Genomic DNA, 17,983 nt, shown 5'->3' with positions numbered 1-17,983 from the left:
TTATTATAAACAAAGACTTCTAATAGCAAATTAATGCCTGGGAGTGTTTCAGTTATTAAAATGTCTGTGTAACTGGGCAAATCTAATGAATTTCTGTATATTTTGTCTTCTGAAACCTTGCAACTTCTTTACTCTGCACATATATCTGCAGTTTCTGTACTGCATTTTAAAGAAATATGGATTACTCCCTTGACTGTGTAAATTCAGTAGAATTGAAACAGAAGTTATAATTTTTTATCCAAAATTCTATGGCTGTATTTTGGATATTTAAAAAAAATGCCTACCAGTATTTGGATAGTATATAGTGGGAAGAAAGAATGAAGTATTTACTTTAGGCAAGTTAGAGAGAACAATATGATAATGCTAAACACTACTTACACTTCTTTTATACAAAGTTTTATACTCAAACTACGTAAGCAGGCGAGGAATAACCAAAACTCGAATAATTCTAACTAATTTATTTGGCAAAACTGGCTTGATACACCATGACTAAAACAATATGCTAAATTTCATTGCAGGTAACATAAACTGAAGTAATTGAAAGTATAAATCCGGTGTAATCGAGCCAGTCTGCTGCAATCTTTCTTGGGGACGAGGCTATTACTGAATAGCCGAATGCCCAAAAAGAACCTCCGTGGCCGCATCCAACTGCAGTTGGAAGCGGAAGGAGGTTCAGCCCCAAGAAATGTTGCTAAGTCCCCATTGAGCAATACAAAAGAAGAATAACATAACAAAGCAGAAGTAACAATATAAATTGTGCTATTAATGCAAAAAGTCTACATTGATAAACCAGAATCTGTGCGAGCAAATGATGTTGAAGTCTACAGTCTACGATGGCAGACTATGGCAGACATCAAAAAGCCTACGGTGGCAGGCTGCGGGCAAATGATGTTGAAGTCTACAGTTTACGATGGCAGACTATGGCAGACATCAACAAGCCTACGGTGACAGGCTGCGGGCAACGGATGCAAAAGTCTACGATGGCAGACTTGGTTGTTATAGCCTACGATGGCAGGCTGCGGGCAACGGATGCATAGGTCTACGATGGCAGACCTTACTGAAAAAGCCTACGATAGCAGGCTGCGGGCAAATGATATTGAAGTCTACAGTCTACGATGGCAGACTATGGCAGACATCAAAAAGCCTACGGTGGCAGGCTGCGGGCAACGGATGCAAAGTCTACGATGGCAGACTTGGTTGTTATAGCCTACGATGGCAGGCTGCGGGCAACGGATGCATAGGTCTACGATGGCAGACCTTACTGAAAAAGCCTACGATGGCAGGCTGCGGGCAAATGATGTTGAAGTTTACAGTCTACGATGGCAGACTATGGCAGACATCAAAAAGCCTACGGTGGCAGGCTGCGGGCAACGGATGCAAAAGTCTACGATGGCAGACTTGGTTGTTATAGCCTACGATGGCAGGCTGCGGGCAACGGATGCATAGGTCTACGATGGCAGACCTTACTGAAAAAGCCTACGATGGCAGGCTGCGGGCAAATGATGTTGAAGTTTACAGTCTACGATGGCAGACTATGGCAGACATCAAAAAGCCTACGGTGGCAGGCTGCGGGCAACGGATGCAAAAAGACTATGACGGCAGACTTGGTTGTTATAGCTTACGATGGCAGGCTGCGGGCAACGGATGCCGAGGTCTACGATGGCAGACCTTATCGAACAAGTCTACGATGGCAGGCTGCGGGCAAATGATGTTGAATCTACAGTCCACGATGGCAGACTATGGCAGACATTAAAAAGCCTACGGTGGCAGGCTTCGGGCAACGGATGCAAAAGTCTACGACGACAGACTAAGTTGTAATAGCTTACGATGGCAAGCTGCGGGCACCGGATGCATAGGTCTACGATGGAAGACCTTACTGAAAAACCTAAGATGGCAGGCTGCGGGCAAATTGATGTTGAAGTCTACAGTATTTGATGGCAGATTATGGCAAACTTCAAAAAAGCCTACGGTGGCAGGCTGGGGGTAACGGATGCAAAAGTCTACGATGGTAGACTTGGCTGTTATAGCCCTGAATGGCAAGTTACGGCAACGAATGCAGAGGTCTATGATGGCAGACCTTATCGAACCAGCCTACGATGGGAGGCTTCGGGCAAATGAAGTTGAAGTCTACCGTCCAAGGTCCACGGTGGCAGACTATGGCAGACTTCAAAAGGCCTACGATGACAGTCTGCGGGCAACGGATGCAAAAGTCTACGATAGCAGACTTAGTTGTAATAGCCTACGATGGCAGGCTGCGGGCAAAGGATGCATAGGTCCACGATAGCAAACCTTACTGAAAAAAACCCAAAAAGAACCTCCGTGGCCGCATCCAACTGCAGTTGGAAGCGGAAGGAGGTTCAGCCCCAAGAAATGTTGCTAAGTCCCCATTGAGCAATACAAAAGAAGAATAACATAACAAAGCAGATGTAACAATATAAATGTAAAGAGTTTGACCTTAAACCCAAATACAATGTCAATTGTTCGATGCCTTTGTTGGTTCTGTTTTGAATTACGCATGTGAGGTATGGGGTAATACAAAGTAAAAAGAATTGGAAAGGATACATTTAAAGTTTTGTAAACGTTTGTTGAATGTTAAACAAAATGTTTGTAATGCTGTAGTTTATGGCGAGCCAGGTAGATACCCACTTTTATTAATCGATATATTAGATTTTTGTTTTGATTTGGGTTTAACGCCGTTTTTCAACAGTATTTCAGTCATGTAACGGCGGGCAGTTAACCTAACCAGTGTTCCTGGATTCTGTACCAGTACAAACCTGTTCTCCGCAAGTAACTGCCAACTTCCCCACATGAATCAGAGGTGGAGGACTAATGATTTCAGACACAATGTCGTTTATCAAATAGTCACGGAGAACATACGCCCCGCCCGAGGATCGAACTCACGACCCCGCGATCCGTAGACCAAAGCTCTTACCTACTGAGCTAAGCGGGCGATATATAAGAATAATTAAATTGTGTTTGATAATCCAAGCTCAGTCGATGTTAATACATTTATAGCTTACTTTAAAAACGTTGTAATTGATACATATAAACAAGAGTGGTCTCGGTGTGTTGCTAATAGCTCTGTATTAGATATGTAACGTGTATTTAAGCCTGTTTTTAATTACAAACATTATTTAGATTTAGTACCTTAAAAACTAAAACTGTATGTCACCAAGCTTAGAACTTCAGCTTTGCCACTAAGAATCCAAACTGGAAGATATGCTGGTCAGAATATCCTGAGAAATGAACGCTATTGTCTTTGTTGCAATGAATTAGATATTGAAGATGAACATCACTTTGTTTGTAAATGTTTTCCTACGCTATTATTAGGCGAATGTATTTAAAGCAATGCTATTACAACCAACCTTCTGTTTACAAATTCCACCAATTGTTAAATAAAACTGATAGATCCAAACTTATTAAATTAGCAAACTTTGTTAAAGAAGCATTAGTTTTAAGAAATAATTGTCTTAATATTGAAACGTAACTATAAGTAGTTATCCTCCATAGAAATTATTGATGTGTATAATAATTGTTTACCTTAACATTTCATTAAAATTCTAGGCACAGGACAGTGTTAATATGATACCTGTTATTATTATATATTCATTATTTTCATGTGTTTAGACGATGTACACTGTGAAAGTCTTAATAAATATTTGTCTTGTCTTGTCTTGTCTTGTCTTGTCTTGTCGTATAGCGTTGAACTGCACAATGATTTTAAACATCTGCACTTAATTAAATGTAATGATTAGCACTCATGCAAATAAACCCCTACCTTTCTTCTAATGTTTTGTTCCCGGTAGATATGTCTTATATTGATAGAAGCCTTTTAAATGTGAGATTGGTAGTTTCCATAGGATCTCAAAACTTTATTGAACAATAATGGAGTCTTTGAACAATACTCTTTCCTTAGTCCACAGTTTCCATTGTTACTGTCATTTTAGAATATTTCGGCCATTTTAGGCTAGTCTTTGGCATGCAATTTGCGGGAAGGAAACTTTTCATAATGGGTATCACAGCCGGGTGATAAAGCATTTGCAATTGTCTGGCATTCTAATTTAACTCTTGAAAGTTCTGAGATAATTTTTTCAATGATCAAGGGCTGGCAAACAATATCTCATAAAATTTTTGGAGAATTTTCATAAGAGTTCTATGACAGCACTCTTGCTATCACAAGTATCTTCCTTGAAATCACATTTTTCAACGGCTAAGAACGTATCGCGACCATTTACATTTTTTAAAATATTTTCACCTTAAGTAGAGAGCGATTGCTATGTGTTATTCCTGGCTGGTTATTATCTGATTTTGATGGGTTTAAAGTAGTCTTTTAGTTCAGTACTTCTTAATGTTGAATGCATAATACACGGAGTGTAAGTTGTAAATGCTATTAGCTATGACAACGAACAGCCGCAGGTTTGTGGATGTTTGCGTATATATAAGGATCGAGCACGTAAAATTCTGTGACGAGTTGAGTCAAATTGTGACTTTTGCTTTCCGCGGAATGACCCAGAATCACCTAACGTGGAAAACGTGCAATAAAATAGGTATGGACTTCTAAAGAAGATCTTGATTATCTTTACTAAGATGCAAAGTCAGTCTACCATGTCATGTCACGATCACCATATTAAATGCTTTCTCGAATAGTGGAAAAGACCGTTGTATAAGCGCTAGTACACATTTTATCACCGTACAGGTGATCCTGCAAAGATGTGCTCCTCGGGCTTAGTGTCTGTGTGATCAGAGATTTTGAAACATCTTTACAGGTACAAAACAGTATAAGTAAAAAAAAGATATTTACAACAGAAGTTAATTTATTTTCAACAAAATGCTAGAAGCAAATGGATTGATGTTTTTTAGAGATTAGAACATTTCTGAAACGATTGCAAATGTCCGATAGACATCATGTCTGTTTGCACTTGATGCTATGTCTATTTTACGGAACAGCGATATATTTTGGTTAAAGGGTTTCGCTACACATCGATTTAATGGGTGAACAACATCAATATATGAATGTCACAACAACAGCAACGAAAGTAGAAAGTAATTACTAAATGTAAAAGTGAAATTATATATAGTTATACTTACTACTCTATTTTATTCTATAGTGGTGTCCATTTGAATTAAATAGAAAAACAAGAGTTCATCCGAAAGAAAAGCGTTCGTTCACTCAGAAAGACTCGTGAAATAGCCCACATATAGAATTATATTACAGTATATTAATATACATTGTTTTGAAGGGTCGTGAGTCAAGCCCCAGCGAGGTGATTGTGTTTTTGTATAAGTTTGTTTGTTGTTGTTTTTTTTTTTTGTTTTTTTTTTTTGTTTTTTTTGTTGTTTTTTTTGTTATTATTAACATTGTGTTCAGTTAGGTAAGTTTATTATTACTAAACGGGATGCTATATTTCATTATTACGATACTGCATAGAAATGACTTCATCAAAACATTTGTTTTATTCCATATTCCTTTAAAGATATACTATCGACTATGCTCACGTAAATATTTCATCATTACATATTGATTTAAATCTAGAAAATCCTCATCAAGCATTTCTTAACTTAGCTAAATATATAAACTAAATGTATATGCTGCAATCACAATTACATGTCTGTTTAGTGGTATAACATATTCATACTGTGTGTGTGTGTGGCGGCTGTAAAAGTCTCCCAGTACTTGGATTCAATGTTGTTATATTTTCTGTTGTTTTTTTGGGGGCCCATGGAGTTCATTCAATACCTATGTAATAGAGTTCCGCTAAGGCCGGTGCTTGGGAGCGTAAGGAGTGTTGCATATTTTATAAGTATTATGAACAAACCGAGTCTGCTATTACCTTGCTTGGTTGTTTCTGTGCTTCCGAAGGATCTTCTTATAGATTTTGTTACATATTTATTAGTATGTAGAATTTCACATTACTCACAAATATGTTTATTTTACTATCACATAGTATATGGTAATTTTTCATATATTCAGATACCAGTATTGAATTTGGGCATAGTATACCTTTAACATTGTATAAATGACGTTGTTTTTTTATTATTCAAAATAACAAAATGCGATATAATAATGTGTGTGTACGATGTAAACTACAAAAGAACTCACTTTTAGAATCAAAATCAAACAACTCTGATCATTCATTTGAAGATGATGATATATTTATTTTTTTTAAATGGCCGCCATTTTTATGACGTCATATCTCGGTCCAGTCGCGGAATTCAGACTGGCGACATGGCTTAAAATGAACTTCAGACATTACTGAACAGATTGGTATATGTCGCCATTAATCTTTTTTCCAGTCACACGGAACCCAAAATATGGCTCTAAGCAAATACACAAATATTTCAATCTTAATGTGAAACAAAACAATCTTTTTTATTTCATATCTTTTAAATCGTTTTTATCACAACAATTCAGTTTAACCCATGAAATGTTACATGCATTGGACAACGTCAGATGCAAAATTATTATGTAACAATGTTAGGAAAACAAGTTCCTGAGGTCTGTAGATTTCGTTTTCATTTTAATACGGTGAAAAAACATAATTACGTTCCTGGCAAATTTTATAAATTCTATAGCTATTTAATAACATATATTGTGGAAACGATGTCCGATTTTTTAACAGCCGAAGGGAGCGTATTACGTTATGCCGACGGTGTCCGTCTGTCCGTCCGTCCATTAGCAATTTCGTGCCCGCTCTGTAACTCTTGAACCCCTTGAAGGATTTCGAAGAAACTTTGCACAAATGTTCACCTCAACAAGACGACGTGCAGAACGCATATTTTGAATGGCTCGCTTCAAGGTCAATGTCACGCTTGGTATTCAAAGTTTATATGAGTTTGTTTCGTGTCCGCTCTGTAACACTTGAACCACTTGAAGGATTTTAAAGAAACTTGGCAAATGTTCACCACATCGAGACGACGTGCAGAGGACATGTTTGGATGTCTCGCTTCAAGGTCAATGTCACACTAAGGGGTCAAAGGTACATTCCGGCCTATATTGTCCGCATTGCGGTACTCTTGTTACCTTGCGTCCGTCTAACGTGAAAAATAAATAAAACGAAAACCACACTGTTTGAAACATTACCCGATAAATTGCTAAAAACGTAAATAAACACTGTGACATGTGTATTCTTATCTTATATGAATTAGCACGCCGTGTTATTTTTTTAACTGTCACATTAGCAAGATTTTTTAAAGCAAAATGTTTTTAAAAACCATGATTTTACTGTGAAGGATTTCCAAGTCACACGGAATAATTGTAAATGATGAAAAATAAAACACCGTATTCATGGAAATAAGAAAACATTAGTCATCAAAAACTACCTGGACATTAACCAGTCTATTTTAAGACTGATGATCCACTTGATTGCGGATGTTTTAAGTTTATTTGTTCACCAGATTTTCATAAACTTTTGGCTTTTATTTGAGAAGCGTGAGGTAATAATAAGTTCAGTTTTATATCATATTGCCTACTGTTTTCGATTTTATTCGGTAAGTGTATGCTTACAAGTAGGGATTTTGAATTATAAAGTGACTTATCTATAGACATAAACATATTTTTGAAACTTATTGTCATTGTAACAATTTACTGAAAAGGCTGATTGGATTATTGTTAGAAGTATTTTGTGCATAGTCATGTAAACGTATTCATGCGCTCATTTACTTGGTGTTATTAATTCATCGACGTTTTCTTAACCTGGGAGTATGCACGGATAGCCAGTAAGTATCGCACGGCTGCCCGTTGTTGACATCATACCTCCAACGAATTTTCAGGGATTTTTCCTGAGAAACTGACTATTTGGCCCAAATTTGCGTTGCATATGTAGCTTTATTTGTTATTTGGGACAAGGGTGGGTTATTTTTTCCTCATTGTGTCTTTTTGTGCGCTCCTGTTTCGCTAAGCGAATAACAAAGTGACAATATAGGCAGAAGTAAGCCACCATACTGTCATGATCTCATAACCGTAACCTTCAAAACCTGTAAAAGGAAGTGTTTTGTTTCCATGAAGTGGTGATATTTAGGTAATGCACATCTGTATATCGTTGTTTTTCTACCTCCGCAATACTTTTCTTTCGGTCATTTTCTAGGAGAGATTACTCAATACTGAGGAATAATTATTTCTAAAATGAATTGTTTTTACTGTTCTTATTTTCTGTACAAAAATATCAAAAGTCATATAAAAAGTTACCATTGATTACAAAAATCTTATAAACACGAATATCTGTATCAACGTTTCGTCTATATCCAGAGAGCGCATCTTTCAATAAAATATTTTATTTTTAGATGCTTACTTTACTGTAGGAAGTCCTCATCAAATGAAGTTAACAAACTATATAAATTAATTATGATTTTTTTTAATAACAAATTAAGTATAACACTCGTTTGTTAAGAAAAACTTCCTATTATTTAGTGGTAACTCACATTAATACTGTGGTTAGTTATATATGCTTAAGGGGTGTGCTTCTTTGAACCTAACAAATAATACTGTTTATACACAGAAAAATGTAAATCTTATGTGAAACTAGAAGATGCATGTCTCCCCCCAATGCATAGTCATACAGGCAAGAAGTCAATAGGGGACAGGAGCGAAAGTCAAAAGACACTGCTAGCTGGCTGCAATAGGGGTCATTTTATTGGCATGTCCAATCATCCCACTAAGTTTTAACATTCTGGGCCTAGTGGTTCTCAAGTTAATAAATTGGAAACGGTTTTCCATGTTCAGGCCCCTGTGACCTTGACCTTTGATCGAGTGACTCCAAAATCAGTAGAGGTCATCTACTCTGCATGTCCAATCATTCTATTAAGTTTCAATATTCTGGGTTAAGTGGTTCTCAAGTTATTGATTGGAAAGTGTTTTCTATGTTCAGCCGCATGTGACCTTGACCTTTGATGGAGTGACCCAAAAAGCAATAGGGGTCATCTACTCTGCAAGTCCTATCACACTATGAAGTTTGAAGGTTATAGCTCAAATGGTTCTTAAGTTATTGACCGGATATGGATTTCCATGTTCTGTCTGCTGCGACCCTGACCTTTAACAGAGTGACTCCAAAATCAATAGAGGTCATCTACTCTGCATGTCCAATCATCCTATGAAGTTTAAAAATTCTGGCTCAAGTGGTTCTCAAGTTACTGATCGGAAATGGTTTTCCATGTTCAGGCCCCTGTGACCTTGACCTTTAACAGAGTGACCCCAAAATCAATAGGTGTCATTTGCTTTGCATGTCCAAACATCCTATGAAGTTTCAACATTCTGAGTATAGTGGTTCTCACGTTATTGATCGGAAATGGTTCTTCATGTTCAGGCCCCTGTGACCTTGACCTTTAACAGAGTGACCCCAAAATCAGGTGTCATTTGCTTTGCATGTCCAAACATCCTATGAAGTTTCAACATTCTGAGTATAGTGGTTCTCACGTTATTGATCGGAAATGGTTCTTCATGTTCAGGCCCCTGTGACCTTGACCTTTAACAGAGTGACACCTCAAAATCAATAGGAGTTATCTACTTTGCATGACTGATCTTCCCATGAAGTTTCAACATTCTAGGTCAAGTGGTTCTCAAGTTATTGATCGGAAATGGCTTTCCATGTTCAGGCGCCTGTGACCTTGACCTATAACAGAGTGACCCCAAAATCAATAGGTGTCATTTGCTTTGCATGTCCAAACATCCTATGAAGTTTCAATATTCTGAATATAGTGGTTCTCACGTTATTGATCGGAAATGGTTCTCTATGTTCAGGCCCCTGTGGCTTTGATCTTTAACAGAGTGACCCCAAAATCAATAGATGTTATTTACTTTGCATGACTAATCTTTCTATGAAGTTTCAATATTCTAGGATAAGTGGTTCTCAAGTTATTGATCGGAAATGGTTTTCCATGTTCAGGCCCCTGTGACCTTGACCTTTGATGTAGTGACCCCAAAAACAATAGGGGTCGTCTACTCCATAAGCCCTGCCACTCTATGAAGTTTGAAGGTTCTAGGTCAAATGGTTCTCCAGTTATTGATCGGAAATGAAGTGTGACGGACAAACGGAAGAACGGACGGACGGACAGGGCAAAAACAATATGTCTATACATAAATAGTAACTATGGAAAAATTATATGAATTTGAGTCACACCGATTTTTTGTGCAAGATTGAAAAAAAAAAAAAACATGATACTGAAGATTAACGCTTTCAAGGTTAAATAGTAAAAATATAATGTTACAGGATATGGGCATACTGACAACAATTGGCGTGATTTTGCTTAAGGTTGTCAATACTGACATAATTACCTAACTTAATTGGCGTATTTAAATCCTTGATTTGATTCAAAAAGATGTAAAGTGTGTCTGTGTATCATTTACTCTATTTTACTCTTCTACTCTGGCCGTGGCGTGTGATTTAGCTAGAAACATTTCGCTGCGTTTAAAGGGGTTATACTGATAACCACACACTTTTCTGTTTCTAGTTTTTCTTCGGCTTGAAGTTCCGAAACCATCATAACGGGAAATCAAAGCGAAGAAAAGTATCTAGTCATGGATACTGTTCTAAATAAAACCTTATGCAGACGATAAATATTTACGACAATGGAAAGCAGGTGTTGATTCCTATCTACTGTGGATAATTTCAATATTGCTAGGTACCAGCGCAGAACAGTGTACTAAATTATTCCTTTGACAATAAGTAGAAGATAACTCTAGAATTTTAGAACAATGTTTTGGGTAGCCAAAGGAGTATGGTCCAGGTGTCTACCGTTGATAAAAAGCTTTTCAGTAATTTATTGAAATGTATTCTGATAATTTCATATTGAACGCGGATGGATATTTATTATAAATAACTGTAAATTCCTACCAACATAGGCTTTTTAAAGGACAAGGAATGTCTGAAAGCCATCCACAAGCCTTTCATAACGCTGAAAGAATTGATAAAGTCAGACCACTATTGAAAAAGATACGGCAGTTTGAAATTTAAGAAAATGGCTGATCATGAAGGCCATTTTAGTGTGTTTATGACGTCATTTACACACTGCTGAATTCTTTTAAAGCAAATAGCCTTTTAAATAGATAACTTTCCAATGTTTCTTCAGTGTGAGTTGAAAAACATGGTAATTTCTCTCATTAAAGCTGGAAAAAGTATAGAAATGACTTTACAGAAATACGTAAATGCAGTTCAAATACATATCTAGAAATTTAGTAAATCCGCCATTTTGTTTAGTGTTGCCATGGAAACAAAATTGCCGCCATTTTGATCAAATATTGAAATCTTCATAGCTTTCCCATTTTTAGGCCGATTTTGAAAATTCTTTCACTTCCTTAAATAATTTAAGAAATCCTAGCAGATAGTATTATATTATAATTATATTATATAAGAACAACATTGCCTTTCCCATTTAGAACATACAAAGACTTGATATAAATATGAAAAGAAATAAACACTGTTACGTCATAACGCCTTAGGAATGAAAGTTAGTTTAAGCCACTGAGAAGCCATGAAACAAAAAGGTTCTTGTTGGTTTTTTGTTTTACATTTAAGATCATGGAACTGTCTTTCATTAGCGAACGCACTTTTTTTTTCATTTTCAATCGTGAAAATCTGTTTTCCACTCCGTGAATAATCTGAAACGAACGAATATCCTCTATTGATTCATTCCGTATTTAAAAATCAATCTGTTTTCTTCTTCAGTTGACGAATGACCTCACCACAGAAGACAGACTTTCAACGTTGACTACGTGCTTCACTTCCATAAAGATCCCGGAATAAAAGTGATAACTCATTAACATGATTCACTCCTTCCTGAAATTTCTAGCTCTCTTTGCTTTTTTCCAAATGGTTTCCTGTTCAGAAGATGACGACAAAGCTATTCTAAGTCAAATGCAAGACTGGGGAGAAAAAATCTTCAGAATTATAGAAAATAAATACAAAACGTCTGATAAAGGACAATATCTAGTTGCGGCATTGCTTCCAGATGCTGCGCTTGATAAGCCCATGGAGCTATCTAAAAGACTGTTGAAAGGTTGTCCAACAAATGGACCAGATATTGCCGGAAAAATGATTGAGTGTAGCACAAGTGCCGTGATTCTGAACAAAGTAAGCGAAGAAATTTGGAAACATAGCCCTTGGAAAGGTGATAAACAGTACAAAAACCACCCATGGCATGGGGAATATATGCTGGTAAATGAAGGTATAATAGAAAGGCTTATAAACAATTTTCACAAGGAAAACGGTGATAACGCTAAATGTAGGGTGTACTTATACTCTTACTTTATTCCCTGTGCTGATATTTTCGGCTGCCCTTATTCCTGTTCTGAGGAGGTTGCTGACTATAATAACAGAGAAAAAACAACTTGCAAAATAACTGTCATTGGCTACACGGAAGTGTTTAGACGTTCCAAAACTATGAAGACCAACGAGGTAAGAGCGGAAAATGTAATTAGAGCTGAAATGGACTTGTACCACACTGTACAAAACGTGAAATTACTTGCGATTAAAACTGTCAGGACGAAAAATCAGCCAGTATCATTTCAAGAATTAATGTATTCGTGTCTATACGAATCTCCATTGTCGGGCTGTTGTGTCGATGATACAGATTCTAGAGTAAATAGCAAGCGCGTCATAGCGTATTTTGTGAACAACATCGTGTACAAGGCCGTGAACGACCCAAAGTTTGCAAATAGAAGGTTTTCCGATGCAAGCCGCAAAGACTTGGATAAGTATTTTCGTGAATTGTTTGAAACAAAAGACATAATACATACAGGCTGTGGAAAATGTCCGTCTGAAAAATCAAATATTTTCCTCATTGAATTTTGTTCGAAAACGGCGCTGGACTTGGCAAGTGGATTTGGAAGTCCTGCATCTCCAAATGACCTGTCGTCTGCAACATGGACCGCCCCACGTGACAGCTGGAAAAATCTGTACGTAATCCCTCCTGACAGATTTCTAAACACCAAGAAGGTCATGTGCGCTTACCGACCACTTAGCATCGATTCTCTTTGTACACGTTTGACAAAGAGGGAGTGGACTCGAAGCCCATCGCTTGTGATCAATTCGGAATTTAATTCAGCAAGAAGAGATGACTAGAGACTGGTGAAAGACTGAGTGAATATTTAAACAATGGCAAATTTGTTGAAAGTAGCGTAAGGCCTTTCAGTTTTTGCGATTGTACGTTATTTACCTATAATCAAAGTTAATTTCTGTGTGAACGGAAACCGTTTGTTTACAATAATCATGTACATGTAAAGTGTATCAATGGTAATAAATGTCTCTGTTTTTGTTTTCTATGTAAAAATAACAATATATAATATCTCTAAATTGGCTTTCCCAGCCTTTCACTTCTTGCGAGACTATCCTTGTCTTAAAAGGACATCAAGATTACTAATGACATAACGGGTTGACCATGATGCAATTATAATATTGGTACGTGACTGAATTACGTGATGATACGCTGATATTGCGTAGGTAGCTTCTTTCACTTTTATTTTACCCAAATCATCCACAGACATTCTTCTTTACAAAGTTTCGAAAAAACTGGCATGAAAATGACATTATATACTAATATAGTCTATATTCGAGCGGACCACGGAGCGGATCGGGCGAAAAACTTCCACCATAGCTCTACAACTGACACGTTTAACAAGGCTGTTAAGTATGGTGACTGATTTCTGCCATTTCGTGTGTTCGTGTCGGCGAGACGAAGTGTCGAAGTAGCGAAAACACGAAAGGTCGAAATAATGCTTATTTGTAATGTGTTCGCCTTTCGACTTTCGAGGCGAATACACGAATAAACGAAACATTAAAGGCGAAATAACGAAATTTCAGAGGCGAACATACGAACTTTTGTATTAATAACTTTTCGTGTCGGCGGGTATTAAAACTTCGTGTTGTCGCCCCTCTTCTGTCGTGTCTTTGTGTATTCGCCTCGAAAGGCGAAAAGCAAACACACGACAATTGAGCTGATTTCGACCTTTCGTTACTTCGACCCGCCGACACGAACACACGACAAATGTTTCGTGTAGGGTCTGCTTTAATACAGTAATGTACAGTAATGTACCAAGACATCTTTTATGGAATATAAATCATCATCCTTCATAACTTTAGAACAAATATTATTTTATAATTATTATAATAATAATAATAATAATAATAATAATTCAAAACCCAGGGCGGCGTAATGATGCCCCGTAAGACTGACAGAAGCGTAATGTATGTATAAATTTAATACCAGCCTTAAAAAAATTTGCACAATGACATCTTTTATGGAATACAAGACATTATCTTTCATAAATTGATGAGAAATATCATTTTATAAATGGAAAAACAATTATCTAGATAGCAATCACAGGTCAGGTCGGCGTAATGATGCTCCGTAAGACTGGTGAAAGCGTAATGTATGTATAAATTTAATACCAGCCATAAAATACTTGCACAATGACATTTTCATTGAATATAAATCATTATCTTTCATAAATTAATGAGAAATATTATTTTATATGCGCTAAACACATCATATAGATCACACTGATCATCAGTAAAGCTTGAAGAGGTGTACGTAATGTATGTAAATGTTATACCAATGAGTGACACGTATTATCGAGTATAAAAGATTTTCCATAAAAAATTATTTTATGTGTGGTAAAACGCATTATTGAGATAGCACTCGTAGCTGAGTCAGACGTAATGATGCTGACAAAGTTGTATATAGAAGGCATTCTAAGACGGCAAGATTCCAACGTACAATTATTATTTGCTGCATTAACTTTAAATGTATCTAATAAATGTGGGTTATGTTCTTCTGAATTACTTTTATCAGGTCGTTGTAAATAAACAAACACATGTTCCGGTTTTGTTACACCAGCTGTTATTCTAAAAGTTATATTACTCTGCTGAGTATCTGCGGATTGTGTCATCATTTCACGAAGATATTTCCACCTTGCATTCGTATATCTTTCAGAAATTAAACTAAGTCCATAATCACTGAAAATTAAACGTGGAACCCACAAAATTAATTTAGTTACAATTACCCTACCTGCATCGGCAGCATTAACTCTGTAAATTAATTCATCATCATTTGTTAATTGTAATGTTATTTGTATCTGACTTGGGGGTAACATGTTTTGTTCCAAACTCTGAAAAAATGAATAATTATTTAACGGAATTTAGCATCTACCTCATTACCACCCTGGATTAATAACTTCCTAGCAGCAAAACCTTTATTATATCCAGCTTGGTCAGCACTAGCGGTATCATCTAAATAGATAAATTCGTTTGTTCCAGTTGATTCTACATAATCCTTAGATAGTTCAACTAAACTTTTTACATTTATTACCTTATATAAATTATTACAATCATAGACAATTTTTCCATTTTGTTTAACTATTAGCTGATCAATTACTGAAGCTGCATTATTAATTAAAGCAATTTGATCTCCATCAGCATAATTATTGCCATTAGCAAGTTTATTAACTTTAAAACTTATTTCAAAATAGCCATTAAACCAATCAAAATATGAACTTCTATCATTAATTGTAAAGTGATACCCACTTTTTTGCTGTTTAACATTATTTCCCAAGACAGATATTAAAGCTGTATCTAATTGAATAGGAGTTAATTCGTATCTTTCACAATATTGTATTGTTCTAAACATGTATATTATATATTATTATATTTTTTATAAATTAATCTGTTAATACGTTTACGCTGAGCTGAAGCTCCAGATCCTGACAATGATTTATTTAATCTTATATTAATATCCTCCTCCTCATTATTTGAATTTGTTTTTTTGTAATTCCTTAGCAATTAAGTTACCAAAATCAGGTGTTACAGGCTTTTTAAAACTTTTAATTCTTTCTGTAATTTTATAAGCAGCTAAATTTCCGACTTCCGTTCCAATCTTTTTTGTTCCACTTTCAAGTGCAGTTTTTTTCCTGCAGTTTCCAGAGCTTTTTTCCAGCACTACCAATTGAAGATGCAACAGAAGATGAAAACAATTTTGTTAAAGTGTCAAAGATACCTGAACCTTGTATAATTTCTTCTCCGGTTTGAGCATCAACATAAATAAATATTCCTTTATTTTTATCATAAACTTTTTTGTACATTATATAAAACTAAATTTTATAATTTCATAATTTATATTTCTTTTAAAATTAATGTAAAACTTGTTTCAACTTTATTAAAATTGATTATTCTACCAAACACATCTGTAATATATATTCTAATTGAATTTATAACATTTTTATTAATTTCAGAATATCCAACTCTTTGTGGTTCTTTTGTAAATGGATAAGCTCTTGTTAAATCTGCATTACTTAAAGCATAGATAATATCACTAAAATTACCATCAACAAGTGAATTGTCAATAAGATCACAATGAATGTAAATTGTATCCACAGAGTAAGTTACATTTGGTGTTGTAGTTCCCCATTCAGTATTTCTCAAAGCTTTTTTCTCAAATCCAAGCAATGTATGAAAATTTGACATTCTTACATCCAATATAAAATTATCATGAATTGAAATTAATATCTTAAAACTACTTAAATCAAATTCCAAACTTATTGGAGCAATGTCCGATTTATCAAATTCAAAATCACCATTACTTATTAGTGTTTCCCTGATATAATTATTAATGTCCGTATAACTGTAAGAACCATCTGTAAATATAATATCTTTCCATTCTTTACCATTATTATAACGAATTCTTTTATTGTCATATTCATCACTAATATTATGCCAAGAGAAAGTCATAGTGTTAATACTATCCAAACCAACAACATAAGTTTTATTTTTATCTAAAATTGAAGAACGACTGAATCTGACTGTAAAATCGATTGGAGTATTTTTATTATCGTTTTTAACTGCTTCTGAACTTAACACTATTTTTTGTTCCATTTATATTCAAGAAAAATATTTCTTTATATAACATTTCATGCTGTTCTGGTAACAATTTATTTATTTTTAGTTGTTTATCAATTATGCTAATACCTTCATTTTTTAGTTCTTCATTTTTATTTCCAGCATCAATTGAACAACAAATAAGCTCTAAGTCATTAACCAATTCTTCTGGATTACATGGACAAACGTCACAACCTTGACCCCTAATTACTTTTTTAAATTTCATAGCTCTTTTATTGATAGGTAATACTGATTATTCTGTTAATTCTTTAAATATTTTCCTAGAAAGTATTGAATGTTTTTTATTATTGTTATATCTTTTGTTAATTAAATCAATCAAATCATCATCTACCATAACATTAATTACTTCTTTCCCAGTTCTTTGATCCTTAGCAATCAATTTATCTTGACCTTAAAGTTTATTAAGTGTGCGCGCGTGTGTGTGTGTGTGTGCGTGTGTGTGTGTGTGTGTGTGTGTGTGTGTGTGTTCGGGTTTAACGTCTTTTTCAACAATTTTTCAGTCATATAAACGACGGTGTCTACTTGTAGCAGTGAGCACAATGCCCAACTTTATAGTGCTGTCTCACTGGAATATCACGCCGTAGACACGTGGCATGATACCCCAACCAGTCACATTATACTGACACCGGGCTGACCAGTCCTAGCACTATCCCCTTAATGCTGAGCGCCAAGCGAAGAAGCTACTAGTACCATTTTTACGTCTTTGGTATGACGCGGCCGGGGATCGAACCCACGACCTCCCGCACTCGAAGCGGACGCTCTACCAAATTACCATATCTACCATTGGGTGAAACTTTATATGGATTGTGATGTTTTATTCCTTCTCCCATATATGTAGGTTTAAATTTCTCGATATATATAATTCGTTCTTTGTAATTTTGTAATTTTTTTGCTTGATATCTTAAATCTTTTGCTTCTTTTTTTCAGCTTCTGTAGGATTGTTTTTATTTTCTTTACCCGTTGCTTTAGCATTTAGGGATTTTATGTCTTTTGTCACATTTTCTTTAACAATTTGCAGGTTTGCTGGTATTTTTATACACTTGTTCTGGTGTTGGATAGACACCCAAAGCGTTTAGGTCAATACCTTTATTTAAATTAACTTC

General features: G+C 35.5%; 1 protein-coding gene across 3 annotated transcripts; it reads left to right on the top strand.

Moving 5' to 3' along the window:
* The first annotated feature begins 7,154 nt into the window (after positions 1–7,154).
* LOC123551193 (uncharacterized) lies at positions 7,155–17,206 on the top strand. Of its 3 annotated transcripts, none has more exons than XM_045339929.2 (2): positions 7,155–7,434; positions 11,658–17,206. In XM_045339929.2, exon 2 carries the CDS (start codon positions 11,754–11,756, stop codon positions 13,050–13,052), a length of 1,299 nt encoding a protein of 432 aa, XP_045195864.2. In that variant the 5' UTR covers positions 7,155–7,434; positions 11,658–11,753; the 3' UTR covers positions 13,053–17,206. The 3 variants fall into 3 exon arrangements, with proteins under 3 accessions (XP_045195864.2, XP_045195863.2, XP_045195865.2); XM_045339928.2 differs by having other exon boundaries at positions 7,155–7,488; XM_045339930.2 differs by lacking the exon at positions 7,155–7,434 and adding an exon at positions 7,495–7,716.
* The last annotated feature ends 777 nt before the right edge of the window (positions 17,207–17,983 follow it).

The sequence above is a fragment of the Mercenaria mercenaria genome, chromosome 4 (genome assembly GCF_021730395.1).
Source record: "Mercenaria mercenaria strain notata chromosome 4, MADL_Memer_1, whole genome shotgun sequence".
Taxonomy (NCBI): domain Eukaryota; kingdom Metazoa; phylum Mollusca; class Bivalvia; order Venerida; family Veneridae; genus Mercenaria; species Mercenaria mercenaria.
The sequence above is the reverse complement of the archived record's forward strand: the minus strand, read 5'-3'. Positions and strand labels throughout refer to the sequence as shown.

Excerpts from the sequence above, each read along its gene's own strand:
- LOC123551193 (XM_045339929.2), top strand. The coding sequence starts at position 11,754 with ATGATTCACTCCTTCCTGAAATTTCTAGCTCTCTTTGCTTTTTTCCAA.